The following is an 11,545-nucleotide window of genomic DNA, read 5'->3' on the forward strand; positions in this document are numbered from 1 at the left end:
GGTGGCAGCATCGCTGACCTCACCCAGGACTCCTCACACACCTCAGAGAAAGGCTTAAAATGGCAAAACCATGGAAAATAGGAAATAAAGCACAGCTTGCTCTTCTAGGTTGGCAGAGGGCACCCTGGAATCCCAGGGAGGATATTAAATTTGGATATTATCCAGTCTCTGCCTTAGGCTGCAGCAGAATTGCAAATACTGGGAGGTTTATGTGTGCCATTGAAAAGTGCAAATACTTCTCAGTTAAATTTATCAGCAAAACTGAATCTGCAGAGGAGAGAAAGTCTCCATCACTTGATTCTTTCATGTGGGCAATTCCAGAAAGTTCCAGCTTAATTTAGATCACATGGAAGTTCTGGACCTTCTAAGAACTTCTTATGTAACATTAGCAATCTCTGTGTCACATTAGCAGTCACATCAAAGTCCAATGACTCCAATTCATGATTAATAACCCATTTCTGGACAAGATAAACCGATGACATTGGTTAAATTTCCAAAGAGCAATTTGGGATTTACCTTTTGAGGTCGACGTGAGTCACGCCATGAGTTCTGAGCAGGTTTCCACATTTGAAATTTCCGACGTCACACCTCGCCTGGCCAGTAGGAAAAAAAATCTTGAAAAAAACACAAAGCAGAGCACTTGGTGCTTCATGAGGAACTGTTAGTCATCAGCACTGGGCTGCTGAGAGAGCAGTGCCATGGCTTCAAACGCAGGGTGAAGGAAAGGCCACCAAGTCCTTACTTCCCCCATGAGCGTCACTGGCAGGAGATCATCCAGATCTGGAGGGATGAGAAATGGGGAATTTCTAAAAAGGAGAGAAACAACAACACCACTGTGACAGCCTGGAAATGGAGGGGATACTTCAAGTTATGCCTAGAATAGATCGTGCAGAAAATCACAGAATCACAAACCACTGAGGTTGGAAAAGACCTCTGAGATCATCCAGTCCAGCCTGTGACTGATCCCTGCCTTGTCACCAGACCAAAGCACTGAATGCCATGTCCAACATTCCTTGACCACCTCAAGAGATGGTGAAACCCTTCCAGGGATGGTGATATCCCTCCAGGGATGCTGAAACCATTCCAGGGATGGTGAAAACCCTTCCAGGGATGGTGAAACCCCTCCAGGGATGGTGAAACCCCTCCAGGGACAGCAAAACCCTTCTAGGGATGGTGAAACCATTCCAGGGATGGTGAAAACTCTCCAGGGATGGTGAAATCCTTCCAGGGATGCTGAAACCCCTCCAGGGACAGTGAAACCCTTCCAGGGATGGTGAAACCCTTCTGGGGATGGTGAAACCCTTCCAGGGATGGTGATATCCCTCCAGGGATGCTGAAACCATTCCAGGGATGGTGAAAACCCTTCCAGGGATGGTGAAATCCCTCCAGGGATGGTGAAACACCTCCAGGGATGGCAAAACCCTTCCAGAAACCCATCCAGGGATGGTGCTACTCAACATCCCTCTGTCCAAAAGCAATGCAGAGGCCAAGAAGGCAAAAAATCCCATAAAAAATTTGTCACAGCAAACTGTGCCAAAATAAGAAAAGGCCCTTCAATTATCAGGGTGAGGTGCCACCCTGCTCCAGTAGTGGACTCTGAGGATATCCAAGCCCAAACCCTGCCCAGACCATGTCCAGGACCAACCTTTCCTCTTGGCAAATTGTGGGAGAGCATGTTTGCCCAGGGGCCTCTGTTTCAGTGCAGAAGCAGCACTTGCTGCCCTGCTGTTTCTGGTGAACTCCCTGCTGTCAGAACCTCGTGGGTGTCAGGATCTCTCGCTGCTCACAGTCACCCCAAGAAAAGTTGAAAAGTCTCTTTTCCCAGCCTGGCCCTTGAAGAATGAGTTGGAGCTCGTAATTTCTCCGTCTCAAGATTGTTTATTGTATCTTATCTACAAAAAATTTTCTCCTGCCCTGATGAGGTCAGCTCAGCAAGACAGTCCAGGCATTCTGCCTGCCCCCAGGGCAGTGTTATGTCTTTATACTAAAAACTACATATACAATATTTACAATTACTTTCCAACACCTATCACCTATGTTAGACAGTGAGCTTCTACTCTAAACCAATCTAAAATTGCCAACATCACAGCAGAAGAGCAGAAGATGGAGGCCAAGAAGAAGAAGGAGAAAGGCTGGACATGCCCAGATTCCTCCATCTTGCCACCTGAACCCCCATACCAAAACCCCCAAAATCTACTTTTCCACCTCATGATAACTTCACTAATACTCTACTTAAACTGTTGTGGCTTGCTGATCTTCATATAAGGTTGGTAATTTGGGTCATAATCAAACCCACAGGTGCTTTGGGCTCTGTGCCAGGGTCTCTGAGCCCCCTGGCAGGGGTCTTGGCTGTTCTGGACAGCCAGAGGGATGTGCTGGGTTCCCACATGTGGGAGGTGGGGTAAAAGCACAGGAATGGCTTTTGAGGAACACACGTTCTCCTTCCTGAAGCGATCTTTCTTGGCAAAGCCGAGAGCCGTTTCCTAAAGGTTCAGCGCTACGCCCACAGCCCCCGGACACTCTTTAGGAAAAAAGGTGTTTTCTTCATTCATGAAGCTCTCTGTAGTAGTGCAGCCACCGCCTTTCCACAGCGCTCAGCAGGGCTGAGTCACAGCGAAACTGCACCGTCAAGATCCCTGACGAGGCAGAGGAAACGCAGGTAAACACAGCAGAGAGTCGCCCTGCGCACGCCAGAGTTTCCTCTGCGGAACGGGCACGGCTGCCTGACGCTGCTGCCAGCCCCAAAACACGGCCCAGGCTTCCACCACGGTCTGCAGGGGAATTGCACAAGAGCCAGAAGCACACTGGGGATGTCACATGTGACTTCATGGAGAGGCAGGGTGGCTCCAAACAAGGGGAGGTTGGAAATGAGTGCTCAGCTGCTGGGCAGGGTGGGAGGAGATCCCAAAGCTGTGGGGCTGCTCCATCTCCTGTTGGTGCCTAGGCTGGCTGTTAGGAAAAGGTTTTTTATTGGAAGAGTGATAAAGTTCTGGAATGGTCTGCCTGGGGAGGTGGTGGAGTCACCGTCCCTGGATGTGTTTAACAAAGCCTGGATGTGGCACTGGGTGCCAGGGTTCAGTTGGGGTTTTGGGGCTGGGTTGAACTCGATGACCTTGAACGTGTCTTCCAATCTGGTCATTCTTCTCTTCTCTTCTCTTCTCTTCTCTTCTCTTCTCTTCTCTTCTCTTCTCTTCTCTTCTCTTCTCTTCTCTTCTCTTCTCTTCTCTTCTCTTCCTCTTCTCTTCCTCTTCTCTTTCTCTTCTCTTTCTCTTCTCTTTCTCTTCTCTTTCTCTTCTCCTCCCTTCTCTTCCCTGTACCCCATAAAAACCCCAGCTCCTAAACCCTCAGCTGAGGCTGAGCAGCCTTTCCAGTGCAGGGGAGATCCAGAGGCTGCATCCTTCCATGAAGGGATTTGGATTAGCTCCAGGATTTGAGGATCCAGGAGTACATAAACCAACCTCACACATCAGTTTCCACACCCTGGTGAAGCCTCAGCAGCCACCCAGGTCTTGGTACTGAAGATTTATTGGGCCCTGGCAGGTTCAAATTAATGCAAAAGAAGCAAAAATCCCCTGTGGGATCCCAGGGGCAGGAGGGATCCTGCCTGTGGGATTTAAGACTAATTTTGTCCGAGCTTTCAGCCCTTCTCCTTTCAGATGGATTCTGCTGACAGTCAAGAGGAAAAACCCCACAGCTGATTTAGAGCAGGGGAACAAAAATGGGTCACCAAAACCATGACCCAGGCCATGATTCAGCTGCACTGATGTCCCTGCAATGAGTGCCCAGGAGCAGCTTCCCCATCAACTCTGGAAGAGGCAACACCAACAGAAAAAAGGAAAACAAATCACAAAATCCCACACTTTCCCTGCCTCAGATTCTCCACTTGCTGGTGGTTCATCCCCTTTGCTCTTACACGTGTGCATGCCAACCATTCCTCTCTCCTGCTCCTAAAAATAAAGTGGAAAAACTCTCAGTATGCAGAAGCAAACAATACTTTGCATTTTCCAGCATTTTCCAGCAATGAATTCCCTCTCAGAGGTTCAAAAATTCAACTTCAAAGAAGATCAGTGTGATGAAGGAGATGAGAATTTATGGGATTTGTTCTCTAATGGAGGAAGGCTTCCCTACTGGGAAGAATGAACTCTTTTAAGATAACAAGATGGATTTCAAGGAAAATCCCCTGATTTCAGAAAAGCCAAATTTATCTCCGCTCTCACTTTCTTGCATGCCAAATTCCTGAATAAATAAGTGAAATCTTTATCCCAAGGAAGCAGGGGGTGTGGGCTAAAATAGATACAGAAAGAGAAGGAGAAAAGAGAGGGAAACGGAAAATGGAGACGTCACAGGAATTCTCTGTGCCTCCAAAGGGACAATTTTATCACAGCTGGGACAATAAGTCCCAGCTAAGACAGGACACACGCTGCTGCTTGGATGGGGCTGCTGTCCATTTCTAGGAAACAAAGTAAGATTTCAAAAGCCTGGAAAATGAATTTTTATGAGCTGCTCACACACTTTAGCACCAGGCATAAAAGAAGTGGCACAAATCCTGATCCTCCCCTGGGATCCCTTTGGAATCCAGCTGATATTTGGGAGCACAAACTGAGCTTGCTGAGCAATGAAAATTCATATTTGCTTCAGCTGACATGTGCATTAACTGGAAAAAAAACACCCAAATGAATTAAAAATGAAGATTTCACTTCGTGATGTGTGTTTGCAGATTAGAATACCAAAGGAAGAGAAAGAGAATTTGTACAGTTCATGAAAAGCAATTCTGCTGAGTGATGCTCTCTGCAGGTTTGACACTGAGATTTAAAAGTAGCAACACTTTTTTTTCCCCCCCTAACAATACAACACTGATCTAAAAATAAAATATGGAACTGTGAGAATAAATGAACATCACACAGCACCTTGGCTTCTTTGTGTGTCTCTGCAGCTTTCCTCCTCAGCCACAGCTAAATTTACAAGAAACAAGCAATGTAAAAAAAAAAATGCAGAGACTAAGCACAAAAAAATTGATGGGGTGTGAGGAGAGGACAGGAAACCCAAGTTGACGGGAAACCCAAGTGACATTTGGGCTTAATACTGACTTAAAACCCCAATATTGCTCGTCAGGAAATGGGGAGAGGAAATGGAGTGATGTATAAATTAGGGGCTCCATCAAGGTGAAAGCTGCAGATCTGCTTTGTACCCTCCCAGGGGGGATCCAGCTGAGAGCTGCAGCAGAGGGGAAATCTGCAGAACAGGATGAGGACCTGCTCCAGGGGCACAGCTGTGCCCATCCTGCTGCTGCTGCTGCTGCTGCTGGGCACTGCCCGCGCCCAGCCCTCCTGCCTGCGCTTCCCCGAGCTGCTGCCCGCCAAGCTCAAGGAGCTCAGGATCAAGTTTGAGGAAATTAAGGATTATTTTGTAAGTATTGGCATTTCATCTTCTCGTTTTTTTTATCTTTCTTGCAAAGTTCTGGGGTCTGGAGGAGGGGGAAGTTTCCTCCCTGCAGAAATGATTTGGTTGTGTTGCGTTAAGAGCAGCTCAGTTTCGTTGCTCGCTGAGAGAAAATCTGTCAAAGAACCGTGGCTCAAATTTGAGGAAATAAGGGATTATTTTGTAAGTATTGCTATTTTGTCTTCTGGTTTCTTTACCTGTCTTGCAAAGTTCTGGGATCTGGAGGAGGGGGAAGTTTCCTCCCAGCAGAAATGATTTGGTTAAGAGCAGCTCAATTTCGTTGCTCACTGAGAGAAAATCTGTCAAAGAGTCAAAGAGCTCAGGCTCAAATTTGAGTAAATTAAGGATTATTTTGTAAGAATTGTTATTTTATCTTCTGGTTTCTTTACCTTTCTGGATCTGGAGGAGGGGGAAGTTTCCTCCCAGCAGAAATGATTTGGTTGTGTTGCGTTCAGAGCAGCTCGGTTTCGTTGCTCACTGAGACAAAATCTGTCAAAGAGACAGAGCTCAGGCTCAAATTTGAGGAAATTAAGAATTATTGTTATTTTGTCTTCTGGTTTCTTTACCTGTCTTGCAAAGTTCTGGGATCTGGAGGAGGGGGAAGAGTTTCTCCCCAGCAGAAATGATTTGGCTGCATTGCGTTAAGAGCAGCTCAGTTTCGTTGCTCACTGAGACAAAATCTGTCAGGCTCTTCTTCCTATTTTTTTTATTAACAATGAACTTGAGGTTTCATAATGAACGTCTGCAAACCTTTCCAGCCAAGCTTCCCCCAAAATATTGCAAACCAAGTAAATCACTGAATTAATAGGAAGGAAATCATTTTTTCTTCAGGGCAACAAGGTCCAGCCCTGCTGAAGTCAGTGCCAGGTGAAAAGGGAAACCTTTTGCTGCAGATTTTTTTTTAATTTGAAAGAACCAAAAAACCTGCACAGGGTGTTTTATAAGGGGAGGAGCACAACTCCTGCACTGGTACCTGTGCAAGGTCCCTGCCCTGCATCTCAGGAGCCTCAGGGCTGAGCAAACAGCCCATGATGCCCTCAGAGCATCTGCCCTGGCTGATAGAGGTGTTTGGTCACAGCCCTGTTGCTGTTTTAGTCCATGTCAATGTGTTCTAGCAATAAAACGAGACAATTCTCCAGATCAAATCTCAAGTTCATGTCATGGTTTGTGTTTGTCACCAAACGAACGCAGCCAAGATTTCAGATGTTCAGCTGTGAATCTCACAGATAATGCTGGGAAGGAATATTTTGAACCTCTCAGGACAGCTTTAAAGGCTTTAATTCTTTGAGTGGTGCCAGCCCACCCCACTGGTGCCACAGAAGCACCATGAGAACAAACTCCCATTTCCCCATCAACAGGAGATACAGGGGTAACCACACCAGGGCACTGACCCTCCTGCCCTGGCAGAGAGGCTGGGGGGGCTGCCAGGGCTGCCAGGGCTCTGCCACCCCTCTGGGCAGCTTTGCTGTCTGCAGCAGCACCCTCAGACAGCACCCTGTGCAGCTCAGGGGTTTCACATGGACAAACTCAATGGCGCCAAAGGCTGTGATTGCATTTTCCTGCTGGCCTGACCCAACACACGTTCAGTGGCACCAAAGGCTTGGATTTCATTTTCCTGCTGGCCTGACCCAGCAGTCCTTGTGCTGCCAGCTGTGGAGCAGAGTGACCCCTCTGCCTGGTGCCACCGTGCTCTGTCACACCTGCACTGGGCGCCCTTTGCCTCTGCTGCAGGGACACCCTAAATGCAAACAAGGGAAGCATCATTCATTCATTCATTAGGAAATGGAAAGAGTGAAAAGCTCATTTCTCAATTCATTTCTCAATTCATTTTTCAATTCCATTCTCACCCAGCAATCAAAAGATGACGACCTCAGCATCCAACTGCTCAGCTCCGACCTGCTGGAGGAAATCAAGGTAAGAATCTCAATCCCTTGCTGGTTCCTCCTCCTTCCCCCTCCTTGGGCAGGCGTTTCACAAGAAGGGAAGCCAGCTGGAAACGGGGCCACGTGCTGCTGTCACCCTGCAGGGACACGTGTGGCTGTGCTGGGGCTGGCACGAGGGTGCCCCATGGCCAGGGTGGCTCCCACACCCTGCTCTGGTCAGGACAAACTCTGGCCCAGCTCTGGTTTGTCCAAACCCACCCGTGATGGTGTTCACAAGGGTCTTAGGATGAGGGAAGAGACGAGAATGTTGACTCCATGTTTCAGAAGGCTTGATTTATTATTTTGTTATATTATATATATAATATAATATAATATAATATAATATAATATAATATAATATAATATAATATAATATAATATAATATAATATAATATAATATAAATATTATAATAATACTATTTATATTTATTATTATCAATTATATTATTTCTTTCTATTATATTTGTTATTTATATTAGAATAATATAAATGATATATTATAATAATTATATGTTATATAATGTATAATATAGTATATACTATGTATAATGATGTAATGTGTAATATGATATAATAATCTATAATAGAATATATTAATAATATATTAAAATATATTAGTGATATTATAATCTATAATATATTAATATATTAATGATATAATAATCTATAATAAAATAATAGTATAATATATATATTATGATACATATTATGTTAAAGCTATACTAAAAGAATAGAAGAAAGGATTCCATCAGAAGGCTAGCTAAGAATAGAAAAAGAACGATAACAAAGGCTTGTGACTGATTGAGACAGTCCAAGCCAGCTGACTGTGATTGGCCATTAATTAGAAACAACCCCATGAGACCAATCCCAGATGCACCTGTTGCATTCCACAGCAGCAGATAACCATTGTTTACATTTTGTTCCTGAGGCCTCACTGCTTCTCAGGAGGAAAAACCCTAAGGAAAGGATTTTTCAGGAAATATCATGGCTACACCACCCCTGGTGCTCTTGGCCATCCCCAATGAGGTTTCCCCCTCCTGTCCCCAGGGGAGCCTGGGCTGCCAGTCGGTGTCGGAGATGATGGAATTCTACCTGGAGGAGGTTCTGCCCAGGGCCATGAGGAGCAGCAGCCAGCACCAGCACAGCATGGGCGACCTGGGCAACCTCCTGCTGAACCTCAGAGCCATGATGAGACGCTGTGTGAGTGGGGCTCAGCAGCCTGGGGACACTGCCCGCGGACAGGGCAGGTCTGGGCGGTGGGATGGGGTCCAGGGGTCCAGGCAGGCAGGGGTTGTGGCGTCCAGGATGGGGTTTGTGGGATCCAAGGGTCCAAGATGGGGTTTATGGGATTCGGAGGTCCAGGTAGGCAGGGTCTGTGGGATTCAGGGTTCCAGGATGGAGTTTGTAGGACCCAGGATGGTTTTTGTGGGATCCAGGGCTCCAGGCAGGCAGGGCTTGTGGGATCCAGGGATCCAGGATGGAGTTTGTAGGACCCAGGATGGTGTTTGTGGGATCCAGGGCTCCAGGGTGGGGTTTGTGGGATCTAGGGGTCCAGGCAGACAGGGCTTGTGGGATCCAGGGATCCATCCAGGCTCAGTGTGTGGGACCCAGGGGCACAGGATGGCATTTGTGGGATCCAGAATGGGGTTTGTGCCCACAGCAGCTCAGGATGATGGTGCAGGAGCACTTGGTGCAGCCAGCCCTGCTCCAGCCTGGCTGGACAGACAAAGGGAGGGCAGGAGGAGATCTGTCCCTTACCTGGGTGCTGGAGCTGCTGAAATCACACCTGGCGTGGCCATGAGCTCATCCCTGGGGTCAGATGGGACAAACCCTGTCCCATAAAGGGATCTCCTGTCCCCAGGGACTGGCAGCAGGGACACAGGGCTGGGGACAGGCTGGGGACAAGCTGGGGTGACTCCAGGCTCCTTCAGCAGGGCACAGTGCAAACCTGCTGGAATTTGCACTCAGGGGAGGGCAAGGTGGGGAGCAGCAGTGCCAGGGGACAGGAGGAGGGGACAGCCACCATCAGAGCCCTGGGGAGGGATCCTGGGGCTGAGGCCGAGCTCTGGTGTCCCTTTGCAGCACAAATTCTTCACCTGTGAGGAGAGGAGCAGGAGCATGGAGCACGTCAAGGAGGCCTACAGCAGGGTAAGGAACAGGAGGAACCTCCTGACACGGCAGGGCAGGGGGCTCAGGGGGGGAACAGAACCCAAAAATGTCTCAAATCACATAAATTCTTGCTGCAGAGAGCGAGAATCTGGTGGGAATTCTGGAGTAAGGGTGGGAATTCTGGAGTAAGGGTGGGAATTCTGGAGCAAGGGTGGGAATTCTGGATCAGGGATGGGAATTCTGGAGTGAGGGTAGGAATTCTGGAGTAAAGGTGGGAATTCTGGAGCAAGGGTGGGAATTCTGGATCAGGGATGGGAATTCTGGAGCAAGGTTGGGAATTCTGGAGTAAAGGTGGGAATTCTGGATCAGGGATGGGAATTCTGGAGGAAGGGTGAGAATTCTGGAGCAGGGATGGGAATTCTGGAGCAGGGATGGGAACTCTGGAGCAAGGATGGGAATTCTGGAGCAGGGATGGCAATTCTGGAGCAAGGATGGCAATTCTGGAACAGGGATGGGAATTCTGGAGCAAGGTTGGGAATTCTGGAGCAGGGGTGGGGATTCTGGAGCAGGGGTGGGGATTCTGGAGCAGGGATGGGAATTCTGGAGCAGGGGTGGAAATTCTGGAATTCCCTGGGGATTGGGCAGAGAAGCTGGAGGTGTCCATGGAAGGAGAATTTGTCCAGCCACTGTCCATCACATATCTGTGACAGCCCTGGCTTTCCCCTGCAGATGAAGAAGAATGGACTCTACAAGGCCATGGGAGAGTTTGACATCTTCATCAACTACATTGAAAGATATTTAACAATGAAGAGAAGGAACTGAGAGCACCTCTGGGTCTGCATTTTCCACACCAAATCCTGTTACTTCTTTAAAAATCACTTTAGGCTGCAAGAATTCAACTTAAGTTATCTCAAGGTTCAGGTTAAGAGTTACAGGTCAATAACTTCCAGCTTAATATTGTATTTAAGAGCTATTTTTGTAATAATTTTGTAATAGTTGAATTTATTATTTATTACTTCCAATACCTCAGTGTTGATGTTTACAGTATGTTTTGAAGAAAGGAGTGATGAGCTTGTAAATTACTATTTATTGTTTAATATTTTAATATTGTTTATTGTAGTGCTATTTTATTCATAGCTTCAAAACGTCCAAAGCAGCATTTTTCTGGAGGGCAGACAATGAGCTGAGCTTATCCCAAATGAATTAGGAGCAATGCCAACTCTGAGTTCAACAAAATTTTATTTTAGGCAAATTACTTTCTTCTCATGTCCTAAATCTTTATTTATTTATGCAATTAGGTGGTTTTATGTTCGGGAGGAGAAAAATCCACAGCAACAGCATGGCTGACTCCACTTTAGATTTCAGCCTGTAGATCAGTCCAGACTAAATTTAAAAAATTAATAATAGGAATGAAATGTTTGGTTCTAATGGAACTTTCTTAAATATTGCTCAGTGTCTGCCTTCCAGAGCTGCTGGGTTGGCCACCCTGCACTTTCCAAAGTTAACTTTACTGTTTCCCAGTCTCTGATTGGGTTTTCCTCACTGTTTCACTGCTGTACATTTTCTTTTACAAGTTAGAGGATGTTTAATTAACCACCATTTTAAGGTGGCTCAGGTAATTTGCATTCAAATTCTTGGGGCTGCTCCCACCACTGCTGGGATTGGATTTTGGATCCTCATGAGTGGGAGCAGCTTCAGTGCCCCCCAAAGTGGCTGATTTTAGGGCTCAGCTTCCTCCTCACCTGGTGGGCCCTGAGCCAGAGGAAAATGCCACAACCCCAAGAGAGGCTTTGACTTCTAATATTTAGAAGTTTAAAAGCCCCCAGCTGATGAAACACTGCCAGTTTGGTGTTTGCTGTGCAAGTTCCCAGCTGATGAAAGGTTATTTATATGGGATTTATTTCTGGAGGCAGCAGGGGATTCCTGCAGGAATTGGATGTTCCAGAGCAGGGCAGGAATGCTGCTCCATGGGTTGCTCCTCCTGCCGAAAGCTCAGGCTCAAGGGCAGCCAAAGACTGTAAAATTAAATTAAGCTTCTTACAAAGCACATTAAGCTCCTGTTGAGCCAGTTCTG

General features: G+C 46.8%; 1 protein-coding gene across 1 annotated transcript; it reads left to right on the top strand.

The window, feature by feature from the left end:
* The first annotated feature begins 542 nt into the window (after positions 1 to 542).
* Positions 543 to 10,293, top strand: IL10 (interleukin 10). Its single transcript, XM_058040022.1, has 7 exons — positions 543 to 600; positions 2,592 to 2,659; positions 5,323 to 5,406; positions 7,291 to 7,353; positions 8,410 to 8,562; positions 9,445 to 9,510; positions 10,201 to 10,293. Exons 1-7 carry the CDS (start codon positions 543 to 545, stop codon positions 10,291 to 10,293), a joined length of 585 nt encoding a protein of 194 aa, XP_057896005.1.
* The last annotated feature ends 1,252 nt before the right edge of the window (positions 10,294 to 11,545 follow it).

This window comes from Melospiza georgiana, chromosome 23 (assembly GCF_028018845.1).
Source record: "Melospiza georgiana isolate bMelGeo1 chromosome 23, bMelGeo1.pri, whole genome shotgun sequence".
NCBI lineage: Eukaryota > Metazoa > Chordata > Aves > Passeriformes > Passerellidae > Melospiza > Melospiza georgiana.